We start from the raw sequence: 18516 nt of genomic DNA, 5'->3' as shown, positions 1-18516 counted from the left end.
TGTGCCACATTTGTTTTAGTTGACAAATCCATAATGAAAGGGAATGATAGTTATTCTAACCCTAAAATTTGGAATTAGCCTTGGAAAAATAATTTCAAAGGAAGTTTGAACTTGCGAGAACACGCCATGCAGAAGCTTTAAATGGCTTAGAAATATTAGAAATATCTTGTCCTCCTCTATCCTTCTCTCCCTCCTTTTTTACTTTTCCCCTTTGCTCTTCTTCTTCTTTTTTTTTTTTTTTTTTTTTTTTTTGTTGTCCGCTAAACCTGTCACTTTGATGAGTTGTGTGCAATCATCCCAGGGGCCGTTGGGCTTTCACCAGGGCCTCCGTCCTTCCTGGTACAGTGCAGCCTTTGATGTGGTTCTTTCTTTTTCTCCATGCGGGCAGACCTTGACTCTGGCTAGCTAAACCCAAACTCAGCTTCTTTAATGTATTTTAACACCACATATAAACTTAATGCTGATGGTGGAGGTAAGGCCGGTGCTGAAATCCCTTTGTCTCGTTATCTCAGTGGAATCTCAGTGGAAGTCGTCCTTGTCCTGAGCTGACCGGCCGCATTGCCGCCATCGGTGGGTTGGTGGTGGGTGGTGGTGTGTGGTGTAATAATTCACAGGCCGCTCCCTCACTGCTACACCCACTGGGAGCTGGCCCTGAGCCTCAGTAGCATGTTGTGGAGCATGTTTGGGTCGTGAAAACAGCAACAGCAAGATGTTTCTTTAGGCTGCTCTGGTGTGTTACTGATTCTTGAATAACGGTAGACATGAATCCAGAATTAGAATATATTTGTCAACAAGAACTTATGCCTAATGAGTGAGAAAAGGCCTCTCAAATTACATTGTACAGTAACATTAATTACTGAGAAGTAAGCACAATACAGTAGAATTATCTCTAAGCAATGTATTAGTACCAGGTTATTATTATTAGAGACAACTACAAAGCACTAAATGGCTTAGGCTTTGACTGGCCTCAGGGCCAGCTGTGAAAGAACGCCTCACTACTGCAGATGATTACAGCTTGCTATATGAACTGTGTCCTAATCCTGGTGGACAGCTGAAATTAAAGCCAGGTACAGCCCCCTGCCTTCCCAGCATTCCCTGTGATAAACCCTCTCCCCTGCTGAGAAGAATCATTTGTGTGTGCATCCAAAAGAGTCACCACTCCGTGAAGATTGTTTATTTCTCTTAGCAAATCGTTGATTTGACCATTGATGAAATTTAAAAATTAAAATCTATCTATAGCCATAGATAGATTTTAAAATCTATAGCTATCTATTTCACTTAAATATTTTCAGTACTTCAGAGCCAAACAAAGCTTGTAACAAAAACAACAACAACACAGAAACAGAATCATCTTTTTGAGGCCTCTGTTATTTATCTGCTTTAACGTGGATAAGGGAGGCATTTGTATTTTTCAAAATGAAAACACTAAGTTGAGGATGTATCGACTTGGATAGTTCCAGCCCTACTGAGGTCTGAATGAAACCACAGTAACCCAGAGCTTTTGTTGCCTTGGGTGGAGAGGCACAGTGAGGAAAGAGAGCATTTTAAAGTAGTTATTAAACTAAACCTAGAAGAGCGGCCAACACATCTAACAGTAATCTATAATTTAAATAAACAGAGTTAAGAATGGGTGTGGCCTTATTAAAGAATTATGCAGAATTTCAGATAATTAAAGACCGTTGTTAAAGCCTACTTTGGTCATTTAATTTAAAAAACTTAGTTTATACTATTAATGTCAACCTCTATTAAGTATTATTCTCTGTATTCTAGTGCTTCAGAAATGATGTTATCTTGAGACAAGGTAACTCAGAGTATTAGATTCTGAGGCAGGGGCTAACAACAATTTAGCTGTTTCTTTCAGCACTGGGTTCTTTTTTTGAGCAAAGAAAGTTTTGATTAGAGGGTAAAACCTACATATATACATATATATATTTTAAAATTTTTAAATCGTTGTCTTTCAACTGTAAACTGTTCTTTCCCTTTTGTTTCAAATGTAAACTAGGCTAGTGGCATATCTGTAACCTAGCCTATTTTTTGTAAAGGTCATTTTCAGCAGCAGGTGAAATTATTTAACTTTAACTGGAGTGCAAAGAATGGGCTGTGAAACTAAAGTGAATCCTCTCCACTGGTGCATTTAATGAAGTTAGCACACTTACGTCTGCTGATCTGAGAACGTAACACCCACCTGTAGATCTGATATTTTGGAAATAGTTGTATATAATAATTATAGAATAGTTTTGGCAGTGACACTTACGCAAGTGCATTGTGAATTGGTTGTTCACTCTGGCGAATGTTTTTCTTCACATAACTAACTACAGGATGTATTGTTGAGTTGTTATTATATCATATGTGTTCCCTATAACTTCATATGCCGCATTTCACCCTCGGCTCCTGTTTTGAAGTTCCCTTAAGTTTTGTGGTAACGCGCACGAGTGGTATCTTGTCGCGTGCCAGCGATGTGGCAGCGAGCGGGTTAAAGCCGACGGCTTGACCGTCCTATCAGTGCTCTACGGTGCAGTCCCAGCCCACCGCCTCCTGCCTCCGTCCCTCTGGAGAGAGCAGGGAACCGGGGCTTGTGTATGTGTGGTTGTTTGTCATTCTGGCAGGACACACTCCCATGAGAAACAACCCGCTCTCCTCAAGACTTGTTGTTTGCTTAAGAGCGCCTGCGGATATTTTAACCAGAACCGGAGGACTCTTTATTTTTCTTGGTGGTTACGAAGCTCCGCGTGCTGCAGATCCCACCGGCGATAACAAACACAAAACACGGTAGGATACGATGAATACTCGCAGCTCTTCGCACTGTTTTTTGTCTGCTGCTCTATTCATAAGTTCTTTCTGGACTTCTTGTGATCCTTTTACAACAGAAAGTCGGTGAGTTACAACCTCACGTGAGTCAGTCTGTTCGGAAGTAAAGAGAAAATGAAGGTTTGGGAGATGCGTGCAGTTTGGGTCCATTCGTCTCCGTCGTTGAGCGTCTGTTCAAGAGGTTTGGTTGAAAGCGCAGTAGACTGATGTCAAAACGACTTGATCTCTTTGTCTTTCACAAGTTTTCTGCATAGCAGTGGTGGCTACTCTGAAAAGGAGTGTTAATGATTGTTTGAAATGTAGGAAATGAGTAAAACGCTGAATTCATCAGTCTGCCACCCGAATCTCTCTCTGTATAGAGAAAGATATAGATCTATCTATCTATCTATATATATAGATATAGATCTATATATATAGATCTATATATATATATATATATATATATATATATATATATATATATATATAAAAGATTATTAACTGTCATAAACTTTTCTCTGCTGATCATTTTCTCACCCCCTATCTATTACAATCATCCAGTCCAAGCATAACCTATTTACTTTAGTTACCATGATGTGTGATCATTAAGATTTATGGCAGCCACTAAAAAGCAGCCAAAACAAATTTAAGTGAATTTATACATGTCTGAATCTAATGGAGGAATAAATTCATTAACATAAGTTTATTGTTTTACCTGTCATCCCGTTAAAGTAGTAGTGCCTTTTAATGTGCGTTAGTAAATTTTCAGCATCTCATACATGTGTCATGCTAATGATTGTGTTGGACACCTGTGTTGATGGAGTGATAAAAACGGCAGATTGACTAGCTGTGTACACCTAATTTACCTTGAGAATCAGCACTCTAGCCTTAAGCCAGCACCGTCAAATTGGTATGTTTAACAGCCCAGCTGTGAAAAAGTACCTTGAGGGGGTCAGATGTGTTCAGAATCCCTCTTCTGACAACCAGAAACCTGTCAAAGAGTATCAAAGTGTTCTGAAGCCACATGTAGTATCCAAGTATGTAGCAGAAACAACTCTGCCTGTTGCTAATGTTATTATTATTATTATTAGAGGCAATGTGGTTATTAACTGTCTCTTGACTGATTCCTGGTAATTACTGCCTATTAGCTTTAATTAAAGGGAGGCAGGATGCCTTGCCTTGTGTTGCGTAGCTGTCTGTCGCCCAAGGTTTCTCCATTTCTCTCACACCCCATAATCATGAACTTCACATGAAAGACGGCAGAAGAAGCACTTCGTCATCACCTGCGTTATTCCAAACCACTTGCCCTGGGAGTCATTATTTTGTTGGTTTTTTTGGTTGACTTTCTTTGCTGTTTGAAGGTTACACAGACTAAATAATTCTTCTTACCAAGAACTTGTGGGGTTTAAGGGAGGGGGGCGAGTAAAAGGCTGCTAGTTTGACCTGTTTGATTAAGTGGGAGTGATTCTTTGTTTTCAGGATATCTTATTTCGATGTTTCCTTTTCATAAAAGCCAGAACACTTTTTTCACATCATACCTTCTTGCCTACCTTCCAGATGTAGTACACTGGAGATAAATTGATGGATGAGGGCAAGAAATTAGAAATCCTAATACTGAATGCACTGCTCCTTTATTCCTCACTATGTTGCTGGCCTTACCTCTTTTTTTTCCTGTTACAGTTAGTACCATTTTACATTCTACTACAGTGCTAATGTATTTTGATTCAGTTATTCTGCCATCTCTGTGATCAAAAACACTGGCTTAACTTCCTTTTATAAATAGATGTTATGGGCGAAGCGTTTTCTGAGCTTTACTTCCAGTGCTTAATGGTGGGGCTTGGTCCAGCTGTCAGCTTTTATTTTGAAGAGAGACACAAGACCCTTCTTGTGTCCACACAGTCTGCCCCAGATGTCTCACCTGCCTGTCAGTGCCCTGGTATACACACACACACTGTCACGTGCACACACAAAACCGAGGCTGAATTCCTTAAGACCCAAACAGCAGAAAGCTGTGTGGTTACACATTACTCTGTATTCTATATTTTTTTCTTACTTGAGCTCATTCGTGTTTCCTTCTTGCCTCTTGAAGATATTGCAGGCTCTTGACAGCTGTGGGAGCCAGACTAATGACTTCATCTGGGTTTTCCTCACAGCTCTGCTATTCTGAGCTCTTCAAGCTCCGCAGTTATTCTTCCTCTCCTCCCCTTTTTTCGGCTCCCGTCCTCCCAGCCACCCCCCGACCCAACGGGGCTGTCATGCTCATGTTTCACCGCTCACTCATGTTGAGGTGTCACAGAGCGCATTGGTCACATACGCCGCATGTCTTTCGCTCAGCGTCGGACGGGTAAAAGCAGGCTTGTGTGATGTATCGCTTGGCGCTCAAACGCAAGCACATCCATTTTGCGGCGAAATATTTTTCTAGGGTCATGGCTCGGGTGAAATGAAAACCGGCGTGTGTGCTTAGCTTTCTTGAAGGGGAAAAGCAGGTAGTTCTGGTATAGATAATGTGGCCTAAACTTAAGAAAACAGTTGAAACACATAGTTATGTTCTTGCAGTTTTACAAATCAGGCCACAGTCATTTTGAAGGTGGCTTCAATGACTTTGAGTGTGTATTGTAATAGTACAAAGGAATCCTATTCCACGGGATACGAGTGCATTATTTAAGAAGTGCAATAATCAGTTTGGGTCTGCAGCATCTGAAACATGTTCCGCCTCATCAGTGTAGGGTTTATCTCTGGATGGCATCACAGATAGCAGAGTCTTGGCTCTGTCTTCATGCATCAAGATGGGAGTTTTTCATGTTGACAAGGTTGTTGTTAGCCCTCCATCTTAGAGCTCAAACACTTCGTTGTATAATCAAAAAACGATATCAGCAGTTTTGGGAGTCAGTTAATAGTTTTGTTAAATCAACCAAAAATGACAAATATTTTTATAATTTAAATGTAAGGAGTTCTTTGTCATGTGCATTTTTCAGTATTTTTGAAAAAGTTTTCATAAACTTTATAGTAACTATAAAGAATAAGCAAGAGATTAAATGATAAGGAAAGGAATCGTTGGATGCAGCGCTTCATCATGATGTCTCCTATTTGTGCTGATGATTTAACAGATAATCAGAAATTCAGACTGAGATTTTAATTATTTTGAAAATTGTCAACCTACCCAATATGCCGAGTTCTACAAAACTGTAAGTGTTGTGCTTTTTTCCCCTATTAAAATAGTCCCTGTTTGGAATCCAACCAAATAATAATATAGTTGTGAACCTGAAGCCACATGATTTAATTGGGGTTTTTTTTCCTAATAAATTTCCTAATGCTGAGCATATCACTTCTGCATTGCTTTTTCTTTAACACACAGGTTTTAGAAACACAAAATGAAAGAAAAAAACTCCACACACGTATTCCAGTCTTTTTCTCCCGTACACACACACACACACACACACACACACACACACACTAAAGTCTTATAGTATGTTTATTTCATTCTGGCTCATGTTATGTTTCTCTCCACCATAGGACTATAGTTTGGGCTTTACTCCAGCACCACAGCCCACCTCGACCCTGCATTACCTGTGAAACACAAATCATCCGCTTTTGAAGTGTGTCATGCATATCAAGGCACAAAGCCGCAGTCGCAGTTTTTTTTTCACTCTTTGCTGAAATGTCCCACAGAATCACATTTTCACATTGCGGTCTGCTGCGAGTGTTTTGTAATTCAAGCCGCAGCATATATAGGGGCTGAAACTGTAGCATAACGTGAACCTTCTGTTTTTTTCCTCACTCTGCTGGAAACAGTTTCTTTAGCCTCCTAATTCTGTAGTGTCTCCTGCTTTGTAATCTTTACAAACACTGAAGATTTAAAACAGGTCTTATCCAAGCTCAGTAAATCATATTGATCTAAAAAGGCTCTTGTTTAATGATGGGGCTGGTGTGACTCCAGTGAGATGACAGGAAATTAGTTCAGTTTGCCAAATATTTCACTGGTGATTCAGTTAATCATCAGAAAAACTCCTGCTAATCTCACTTTATTGGGCCAAGAGTCTGTTTAGTTTTCCTCTGTTTTGCAAGATAACCTTGGCATTTTTTCTGCCGTCTCCGCCTTGGTTTTCATTTATGCTTTCACCATTTACCTGTACAGATAAATGATTATGAACATGTTTTATTTATCTTTTTGCACTCAGATAGCCACGTCTGGCACAAAGATAAAATAAATAAAATGTGAGTTGTGATGATACGCCTCAGTTTGGACTTAACAGACATGTGAGTGTCAAGCACTCATTTATATGTCAACAAATAATAATTGAGAAGTAAAAATGTTTTTCATCTGTAATGTCATTAGGGCGCTTCCTCTGTTTGCCGAGCAACTGAATATATTTTTTGTAGTTTTCAGGTTTTCTCTTATTTTTCTCACTCACTTGGTTCCACTTTTTCTAAATGGAAACTGCTCTCCTACTCAACAGGGATCCTTGATGTGTTCGATTGAATCCGAACTGTTTATTTTACTTAGATACCAGATGAACAGATCACACATGCAAACACACAGCATCTTACCAATTTGGATGTAGTCCAGTCTCTCTCCCTCTCAGTGTCCTATCCAACTCCAGCAGGAAAGAGGATCAGTGCTTATTTGTGCAGACAACTAACAATAGTTGTATTATCAAACTTGCAGTAACATGTTGAAAGGAATTTTGCGACAGTTTAGGAAATATGCTTATCCACTTTCTTGGCGAGAGTCGGATGAGAGGATCAATATCATGTTTGTTGACTATGAAGCGCGAGCCAAGAGACGATTATCTTAGATTTGCATAAAGACCAGAAACAGCTAGCCTAACTCTGTCCAAAGGGAAATAAAATCCACCTAAAATCCACAGGGTTCTGCTTTTACACTATACAGTAATTTATAATAATTGAATAAATAAATGCAATAAATGAAAATGTCCATTACTGATGGACTCGAATCTAAAAATCATTGTCACTGCTGGAAAAAGAAAATAATTTGAAGAACTGTTTGTTTTAGTACTGTTTTAGACATACACTCATTTAACCTACTATACTTTGTGTGATCAAACAGATCCTGAACTTTCTCTTTTCTTCTGTCTTCTTGTTCCTCAGAGGAGTGACAGTGTCTTAGCCAGGCCCACAGGGAGAGGACCATGGCCCTGAGCGATGCAAGTAGTGACCCTCTGGTCCTCAGCAATGGAGGCCACCGTCCTCCCAGTGCCAACGGAAATACCCCTTCAAACACCAGCACACCAGTCAGCAACGGTCAGGACCCCCTCACGTCTGCCTCTAATGGTGACTGTCCTGTAGCAGAAGGGGACGAAGATGTCATAGTGAAGGACGCAGCGTGTATAGCTCAGCAGAAGCACATTGTCCAGCGTACGAGCATACTGAGCCAAAATGGCGGCGTAGTCAAACAAAACGGCTCCCTGAGGAACCTTCCCCCGCTTTCTGCCGCCTCTTCCTCCCCAGCCATCACAGACTCCCAGAGGCTGGCCAAACGCCACCTTCCCTCTACCCTCTCCCCATCCTCTTCATCCCCTCCTCTGCAGCCCCCGCCACTCTGCTGCCAGCACTGTCACTTCCACTCCACCCTGTGCTGTCCCTGTGGACAGCAGGAGTGCCCGCTCTTCCAGAACCCGGCCACAGGCCCAGGGCCCGTCTCCGTCCCACACCCTGCGACTGCTTCATCCTGTCCGTGCTGCCTTTCTGCTTGCACATACTCTCACCCCCATCCTCCTCACTCATCTTCCCCACTCTGTCTCCATCACCACCATCACCAGCGCTGGCAGGAGCACCTCCAGAACCAGACACCTGGAATCAGGTACGGGAGAGGGTTCTCAGGGTTCTCAGGGATCTATTCAATAGCATTACTCATGTCTGCTTGCCAAATATAGTATGCTTTGGCATAGCATTCTGGTATTTCCCTGCTCTGAAATGTTGAACTTATTTGGCTGAGGAAGAGTATGAGGCACCATTTTTATCTTAGTGCAGGTCCATAATTATGTGCTGTGTCTAAGTCTGCTTGTCTGCACCAAGCAACACAAAACCATCAAATCTGTTCCTTGACTGTGCGTTTGCTTGTATGTGTGTGTGAATGATGGGGTATTTATTGACCCCACTCTGGGCAACAGAGGGTCTCTCATAGGCCTCCAGGCCCCCATAACTCCTTCCCTGTGCCCCCATGCTTGGTAACATGTCACATCTATGTTTGGGGACCATGTTAGGCCTGGAATGCAGAAGAAGGTGGTAAGAACCATGCAGGAAGTTTATTTTACAGTTTTATCTGAATAGGCAAGAATAACGGTTACAGGGGTTACACCAGCATGTTGGAAGAATGACAACAAATGAAAGTTTGTCACTGTCACCGGAGTTTCAAACAGAGTAATCGCAGTCAATTGCATATACAGTCAATTGCATATACAGTACAGATTGATGTACAGATTACAATCCACTGACAGGGAAATTCTAGACTAATCATCAAACAGATAAATTTGAACAAAACAGTGAACTGTCCATATAAGAAAGGTCACAGTGAGCTGGCAGCCTTGTTCAGAATGAAGTTAATGCAACAAGCTTTACTGACATTCTGTAAAAATGTTGGAGGCATTCCTTGTAATAGTTGGAAGCCACACAGCAAACATTTTGTGACAGACCTGAATCGTCCCCTCAAGCCCAACCATTTCTTTGTTCCTCTATTGCATGTCTCCCAACTGCGAGAGTTAGTGGAGCTCTTTGTCTTAACCCTTTAAGCACTGCTGTTCCAATGACATTGAGGCTCGCACCTTGAAGATGAGTGTCTGAAAACAGGTGAAGCTGCTCTGTGTGTAGGGGGATGTGAAACAGATCTGCAATAGTCTGGTGGCCCTTATGTGTGTTCTGCTTTCTGGTGTGATTTTTACAATTTTGTATGGCTTGTTTTTGCTAGACCCTCCTGGCTGCTGGGATACAAACAACCAAAGTAAATTTTGCAAGTTTTTCCTCAGACTAAGTGAAACGTGCATGCAAGCACACTAAGTATACACACACATGGCGACCATGTCTTCAATGGAAGCAGAATGTTAGCATTGAACTCATTTTTTGGCAGACTCCTTTTTCTTTCCTCTAGTGATCCATATATAGAGAGTTGGTTCTTTCCCTTTTACACCAAAACCGCAGGCCTTCCACCACATTTGAAACTGGAACCGTTTAATGCCTTGTATGATCATTTGCATAATCCTATATTTGCCATCTCCTCTGAGAAGGGTAGGCAGGAGGTGAAAACTCTGTGCAAGTAATTATTTACCCATGTCAGCTTCTGTTTGAGGCAACAACTCGTTGTGGGTAATCTGATTTACATGTTATGTTATTTCTTACTTGTCAACATGGAATTTTCCTCACTTAGATGAAGCTGGATCTCTCCTCATAATTTTCATTAGAAGGAGGGATGTTATGGGTGGCTTTGGGGTTAGTGTAACCACAGCGGGAGGGCATAACTATACCTGATGTACGCAAACTAAAGCCTGGGTGGGCGCAGAGAGGCCAAACAGCATTGTGTTGAAGGCGTTTTGATGGATTCACCAGCTTCTGTGGGTTTATTTTCTCCTCGCTGCTCACTGCTAATTTTGTTTTTTTTTTTCCTTTCTCAGTTTTTCTCTCAGTCTATTAACACTCTTTCTTCATGTGTGTGTCTCTCTCTCTCTTTCTCTGTCTGTCCCTCCCTCCTCCGTCTCTTGTTCCACATCAGAATGGAGAGCAGATGTGGCGTAGGACATATGCGTCTCTACTGTTGAACCACTCTCTTATTTACCAAACAGGTCCCTCTTGTTCAGCGATGACGGGTTTGAATTACATGGCTGGGGTTTGGTCCAAGACAGCACCCCCACCCCTTGCCCGTACAGTTGTGTGTATGCATGTGTGTCAGATGGTGAGATTAGACATGGGAAACAATATACCTGTCTCAGTTATATAGTTTTGCCCTGAACCCAGATTTTAACAAAAACCCTCAGACCTTGTCTCCCTTGTTTCTTAAGTCCCTCAACCCCTACACCAAGAGCTGCTAGAGGTGTGTGGTAGTGAAATCGACCTTCCACACACACATACGGGCATAAACAGGATACTACACATTCGTAATACCCTTGATAATTTAAGGGTATGGAGTCAGAAAAGATGGTGTCAGATATCAGTTTGATCTGCCTCTGAGCTGTGATCTTCCGGATTAGCCGAGGGATTACATATGTGATCACAGCACAGTTAGGACACACACACACACACACACACACAAACACACACACAGATGAGTTGTAACATGAGCTCTTTGAGGAGACCTTTTTGTGTATGTTTCACAACAGGGGATTTTTTATGCCCCTGTTCTGGACTTCACAAAACATTAATCCATTTACCAAGATTAGACCGTACTTTGTTTCCTAATGTTTCTATTTTGAGAGCGGTCAAAAGCCTTTGGGTTTTCCTGTGTGTGAAATGAACCAGATCTTTGGAAAAGGCGAGGCACGACTCAGCAGTTTCTGTAGATTGGAAAAAGAAATACTCAGTCATCCATAGTTTATCTGTCCTTTTTTCTCTCTGGGTCTGTTAAAAGTATTAAGAAGATTTCTGTGTCTCCACTGTAAGATTATCTCTCAAACATTTTATGTGCATTATTTAAGATCGGATGGAAACAGTGTGTCCTTGGGATGTCAGCTGTTTGGCCTGGGTCAGCTCAGTGTGTGTCAGGTTTAAAGGCTTCAGGTGAAAGCCTTACAGCCACATTTCAGGGCACGTACTGAATCTGGTTTCCCCAGTACTGTGGCTGCCTCTTTGAGAAGTTATACCACGGAATGTGTGTTAGATTGAATTGTAGCTTGTATGTTTTCCTTTTTTGTACATTTGGGTATGTGTGTTAAAGCAAGGTGCTTGGTAAAATAACAAAAGTAATCATTAAACTATGATTGTAAGTTTTCTGTCACTACCTGTCACTACCCACTACGACCAAAGTCCTGAGCATGTAGTCCAGAGGTGTTAATGTGAAGTTAAACCATAGCTACAGTTTCAAAGACTTTGCTTGAGTTTTGAGTGCAAACTTAGGGTAGATGCAGTCCTGAATGAGGACTGTGTCAGGCAGGATGAGCATCATACAAATGATTTTGTAGCTTCAGGGCTCATGAGGTTCAGCTAAAGTCCCTCCACCTTCACCGATGACCCCCAACTCTCTCTCTCTCTCTCTCTCACACACACACACACACACACTCTCTCTCTCTCTCTCACTCTGCTCTCCTCGAGCTAAATGTTTCTGCCCTCTCCACAGATGCCTCTCGCAACAGCTTTTGTTGTTTATGGCAACCACAAGTTTGGTTTAGATTCATGCCTTGTCAGATAGCAAGAATTCCTGTCTCTCACTCCCTCCAACACTGTCTAAAGAAAGGTCAGCTTTTATTATCTTGAGTAAGTTTGAATTTTGTAGTATTTGTAGGTGCCAGGTGGTTTGGTTGCTATGACACATGGGAAAAACTGTATGAAAACATGACAAGTCCAAAGTGCATAGCAATTCATCTGGTGTCATTTTTTTTTTTTAATCAGTAGGATGTGTCTGAACATTTTTGGTGGACCATATGCTGCATGTCTACACAGTGCTGATCATGAGCAGTGCCTTTGCTGTCATGTCTTCACTGTTTTTAATCATATCCCAGATTTTCTCTAATTCTTTCTTTTTGTCTTCCCTCCTTTCTCCTTTCTTCCTCCAATCCTTTCCTCTCTGTCAAACAGCTTGCAAGCCTCAACCAGCAAGGCTTTGTCTGAAACTGATCTGTGTGCTCTGTATTTGAGGGTGTCAGCTTGACAGGGCTTTGCACATTATCAAGAATAACAACTGTTTGCAAGGCCTTTGGGTTGTCTGGACCAAATATGGCCTGCTGGTGCTTTTTAATGATCTATGTTGCTTCTCTTCAGAACAACATTTCCACTGTAGACCTGGATGGATACCTCATGTAAAAGCTTTGGATTAGCTTTTGTATATGTTTTCAGGGTTTTCTGGGGAAAATCTTCAGGTCAGCCAATAAGTTAGTCCATTATTTAACCCATTATGGGGAGACTGTTTCACCTTTCCCCAGTACAAATCAACATATTTTACAATAATTGCTGCCTGTGTAGAGGTTGCCTGTTGTTGAAGTGTAGAGTTTATAGTACTCTACACATACTGAACTTATCACAGAGAAGGAGAAAAACCTCAACCTTGTCTAAAAGATCACTTGTGATGATTTAGAGTGAACAGAGACACATGAATTATGAAAGATTAACACACAAGCATGCAGTTTTGGATGAATTCATGACTCTGTAGGTGTGAAGCTGCTATACTTTTTTTTTTCCACCTAATCTGAAAATCTTTGCGAAATGCTGTGCACACACAGACAAAGTCACACACCTTCACGTTGATTTTGAAGCCCCTCGGGCAGTGAAGCTTTGCTGTGTTGAACAGTGTTCTCACCTCATGCATACCTTTACACAGAACCAACAAGAAGCACGTCAAAAAGAGCTTTTCTTACCTTGGCGGGGAAACCGTTCATCACCTGCTTTGACACCTAAAAATACTTTTATACTTTGTGTAAGCATTTAGTCGAATACTCTGGAGCAAATTAGGAGTGCAGCGGGAGAATAAGCGCTGATATGTCTGTGACTGCTGAAGGATCACAGAAAAGAGAAAACGGCTAAGAGCAGTTATTTTATTTGATTAAGTGTTGAAAAATGGTGATCATAAGTGACCCGAAGGGGCCTTTTACCTTCATAGTTAATTTACAGTGAGAGACATTAGCAATCTGGGGTATTTAAAAGCCTACAACCTTCCTTTTTCTTTGCTTTTTTGATAAACATAACACATTTAGTTAAAAGCCTGTGTTACATGTTGTTAAACTCAAGTAAAACGAGAAGATTGCAAAAACAGAGTGTAGAGCTTGTGTGGAAGCTCTGTGATGGATGGGTGAGATTTACTAACATCCTGCATGTCTAATCCTCGCCGTACTATAGGAGAAGACATGGAGCCACAAGGTTACTCCAGGATAAATGTGTTGTATGGTGCCTCTTTGAACAAAACGAAGACATACATGCTTTAATGGTGTTTTTATACAGGGAACTAGGAAACTCAGGTGGTTGCTTTTCTTATCGCAGATTAAAACTGCTTATGATTTTTTTTTTTCTTGGTTGAGTGATTTCAATGCCATCTAGAAGTGTGTATCATTTCTCTACCTCTGCTCCATAATTGAAGTGTGCTCTGGAGCGACAGAGTGTTTCATAGTCTATCTGAGTTTTTGTACAAGAACTGATATTGAGCAGGATCAGCTCAGCTCACATTCTGACTTGTGTGGGAGCGAGTGAGAAGAATGTGGCACCATGTCAGAAACACTATTATGAGAGTAAGCACAACTAGACTAATTTCATTACTCAAACAATAGTCGGTGGGTTTTGAGTTTGTAAACCTGATTGTAAGTAATGACCTGTGCAATGAAGAGGAAGTCTTAACCTGGATATCTGTTTACTGAATATTCTCTGTACTCCACCGAAAACCCCCAAACTTTGGCCATTGCCCCCAGAAGATAAATTGTTGTCAGATGATAGCAGGTGGGTTCCAGCATTGACGGGTGTGAAGCAATCTTTGGATATTTAGCACGCTTTTCTGCCTTTTTTTTCGTTCCACTGTATCCTCTTTACATAACCCTCCTCTTCACGTCACATTTGTCATGACTCAAAGAGCTCTGCCGACTGCTTTTCTTCACCTCACTCTGTCCCCCTGCTTTCTATCTTTCCTGTAGCCATTTGCTTTTCTCTCTGTACCCCCTCTCAGTCTTGTAGTATAGTTCCTGAGTATGAAGCAAACCCGTAAAGATAGCCATCCCAGATGAAAGGCCCGTGCTGTCCCGTAAAGCCAGATCAAAGCCCGATGTTGTGAGCACGACGTTGTCATAACTTCTCATAAGCTGACTGAGCAGCTAGCCGGGTCTCAGCTGGATAAAGATGGTTTGCTGCTTCTGGCTGGTTAAGATTATCATAGTGCTTTGAAGGGGATAAACTACTTTGTGTGTCCAGACTGTGGCAAACTGTATTTGTGTTTGTCTGGCTTTATTTTCTTTGATCCATTTGGGGTGTACTTTGTAGACTAGCTAAATCAGTGCTTTACTGTGTGGTAATTAGTGGACATTATCAACAATATCAGATTTCAGTCCTACAGGCCTTCCATTTTCAGGCTGTGGGACTGCTGTGGGAAGCTCTGAGACACAGGTTTAAACAGAAACAATTACAGTACAAGAGTCTTTTAGTTGATTCCATAAATAACACTTTATTTGTAAAAACTTGATCCTCCGTCTGCTGTCTTTAAAGTAAAAAGCAACTGGTGTTAACAAGGCTTTGTACTTCTTCCAAATGAATTGACCAAAAACATCATCACCAGACTGAAATAAGCTACCAGCTGTACCACATATAAATCAGTTAGTGAGTGCAACAGCAGTAGAGTCAGTCAGTGAATTACTGGTTCTCTAAATGCTGGTGTGGGAATCCCCAAATGTTTTTAAGAGCATCTAAGACAGACAGACTGTTTTGTTTTTTTAATTTACTGTGTGGTTCATTTAGAGAAGTCTTTTATTTATTTGTTGATTATGCTGATAATTTTGCTACATTATGAAAACATACAGTAGAAAAAAAGTAGTATTTTCTGAGGTGACTGTGCTGAATATCTCGTAATGAAGGTCTAAAAACAGAAAAGAGTGCATAAAACATAAACAGAACAGTGAATATATTATATGCATAATGAATGATACCTTCTAACTACACAGAATTCTTTTTTTTTTTCATTAACGTTTAACTTGAGTTCACTTAAAAACGCTCACTGGAATGTACTAATGTATGCATTAGATAGCTATTTTCTGTTGCATTTCATGTTTTATATTTGTTAATTTGTTAATTGATGCTCCTTGGTTGAATATAGAGTACATGCATGTATCCAGTGCATTTATGTAATACGTTTTATGTCTTGTTCTTCACCCTCACATTTTTATTAATATTTGTTTGACCAGAATCAACCAATGCTGCCTTTTCAGATAAACAGCAAGTTTTTTATGAATCACCTTTTTCTATTTCCTCTCCTGCACTTTGTGAACCTCCACTTGGAATTTTCCAGACCCCTCCACCCCAGCATTCACCCATCCCATCGCGCACACACACACACACACACACTCGGTCTCTGTCTGAGGGAGTAGGGAGGACAGGTTTTGACTCAGCCATCATCATTTAGGCTTCTGGCCTGGGGGCCTCAACTGGGGCCAGGTTTCCTAAAAATCATGTTGGTCAAAGTAGCGTCTAATATCATCTTTGTTCCATTGCCTGCTAATGAGATGCAGTTGATCCTCCCTTAAACTGCGATTGACACCAGGTGTCTTTCACCAGACAAACCTGAGACGGTGGTGGGGGATAAGATCGCAAGATGAAGTTTAGCACACAATGAGGGGAAAAAAGATGGACAGAAAGAGTGCCTAAGAACGAGAAAGGAAAAAAAAATGGCAACCTCGGCGCTGACCTGTCCTCAGACGGCCCAGAGGCAGACACAAGGGAAAGTGCAGAGTGAAAAACTACCCTTCTGCAAAATAATTCTCATATTTTCTCTTTCTTTTAATACCTTTTGTACTGATAAATGAGCCCAGTAACAGCCAGAATGAGGCTACAGACAGTGTCTGTATGTTAATTATTTTTGTTTCCATTATTCCAAAGGAAACACTGTGTGATAATGAGGTTTGAGAGCTGACTTTAAGCTTTGAACTCATTTATGTTGGCTGCACAGAGTGGCGCCTTTTCTTCCCCTTTGGTACAAAGTTTAAGAAGGGGTTTCATCAGCTGTGTGGTTCATCATGATGTGTTTTTAAATGTATTTCTACCTGTTCCTCCCAGTATGATGAGTAGATAAACTGTCACTCAAATGAGAAATGTTGATCTGCCTAGACATGCATCCTTCTCTTTTAATGCGTGAAATTCTCGGTTTACGCAAACCTTTTTGTTAATGAGCTTAAGTGACTCCTTTCATTTCACTCTGAAAGGGGAATTTGCTGTGCAGGAGCAACTTCCAACCTCCCAGTCTAGAATAAATGCGCTTTGTATTGGGAAAGGTGGGGTTCTGTTTTGGGTTGAGCTAAATGTCTCTGTGGACTGCAGTTCATGTTCTTTGGTTTTGGTTTCTTTCACGTTTGATCACGATTTCCGTTCCGTGGTCGTTGTCTCTGTGTCGGTGGGATTTCTTTTAACAAGCTGTATTAACAGATGCCTGTGGGAGGACGTCGAAGGGTCTCAGCAGGTGGAAATCATTGGTTCCACCTCTGGAGGTCTTCTAGCACTGCTGTTCTCTGGCTGTACTCTGTTCTCTTGGCAGGTTCTGAATTCCAATTTTCTGGTCAGGCACATTCATTCATGTGGAACAGAGATCCCTGCTGGCACTCCCCACTATTTATAGACTGTTGTAGTAATCTAATAAATGGCTACAGTTTTAACATAGGATCCTATAGGACTTTTTCTTCATTTAAAATGACTTTTTCTACACTTAAAGAATTGTTTTTAGGATGTTTCTGTACCAGATGCTCTGGTCCCAGTAATTTTGGGAGCTTAAAGTCATGAAGATGAAGTGGGAATTGGCAATAATAAAGACGTCATATTGATTGACGACTTGTATCTATTGGCTAAAGTACTGAAATCCTACTTTTATGCCTGGAATTTGTGTGCACCCATATTTTACTTCCAATAGTTCAGTGGAATTGCAGGTGCAGCCGGAGAAGGCCTTGCCCACCAGTGGATACGTGCACAGGCAGACATGGAAACACTGTAACCATTTAACCATGTAACCATTTTTACTGCTTCAGAATATACTGTAGATAGAAGGGAGTTAGTCTATTAACTGATGAAGCGACTGGCAGACAATTAATAGGTGATCATAAGTTAAGTATGTTAAGGTTTTGGACTTGTGGTGGTGAAGATTTTGTCATCTCGCCCAATTGTAGATTTATAATAAAAATTGATGTGTGCGGAAAAACCTGCAGTAGTGAAACTCCTCGCAGATTCATCACAATTAATGATATTTTAAAAGTTGGCCGGGCAAACAAAGTGCTGATAAAGGGCTGAGTTTGATGTAGTTAAATAGTAATTAGTGTCTGAGGCTCCTTGACATACAAGTCAGTTTTCTGTTTTGATTCCCACAACTAATCATATTTTCATTGATGACACAACTCACACTATATGCATATAGAAACTATATGCACAGGTACACAAAGTTACACAACAGTGGGTCCACTTATTGTTTTCTGGCTCTCTGGTTTCTCCCATATAATAATGAGAGGAAAGCGTCCCCAGCTGACCTCTTTTTAAACTCTGTGTTTAAACAGCACAGGCCTGTTCCAGTGTTTATTGGAGGCCTGTTAGAAACATGATGCCCTGTGAATCACACTGTGTTACTGCTGAAACATCTAACTTCCCTTTAACTTACCATCTCTGCTTTCTCAGTGCAACGTTAGCCTTTAGATTTGGAGTGCTCCGATAATACTCTATTTTAAGATATTTTTTTTTGTTAATGCTTGTCACATTTTTAAGGTTATAGTGGTCTGGAGAAGTGTATTGAGAAAAACAGTGTTTGCTTTATAACACTTATTCTGACATTCATGTTGGAGATTTCTCTCCTGTATTGAGTTACAGATATAAAATGTTTACACTGATGGGTTTTATTACTTGTTTACAAAA

General features: G+C 40.9%; 1 protein-coding gene across 5 annotated transcripts in view; it reads left to right on the top strand.

Annotated features, from left to right (window-relative positions):
- The window catches only part of disp1 (dispatched homolog 1 (Drosophila)), a 71188-nt gene that overhangs the window by 41334 nt on the left and 11338 nt on the right, over positions 1-18516 (top strand). For 4 of the 5 annotated variants that reach the window (XM_046372375.1, XM_046372372.1, XM_046372373.1 and 1 more), the window contains one exon: positions 7897-8608. In XM_046372375.1, the coding sequence (XP_046228331.1) occupies positions 7938-8608 (671 nt within the window). In that variant the 5' untranslated portion in view covers positions 7897-7937. Of the gene's footprint in view, positions 1-2505; positions 2770-7896; positions 8609-18516 lie in introns of those variants that run through there. The other variant, XM_046372374.1, reaches the window with a different exon arrangement.

This window comes from Scatophagus argus, chromosome 19 (genome assembly GCF_020382885.2).
Source record: "Scatophagus argus isolate fScaArg1 chromosome 19, fScaArg1.pri, whole genome shotgun sequence".
Taxonomy (NCBI): Eukaryota; Metazoa; Chordata; class Actinopteri; family Scatophagidae; genus Scatophagus; species Scatophagus argus.
This window is presented reverse-complemented; position numbering and strand designations above follow the sequence as displayed.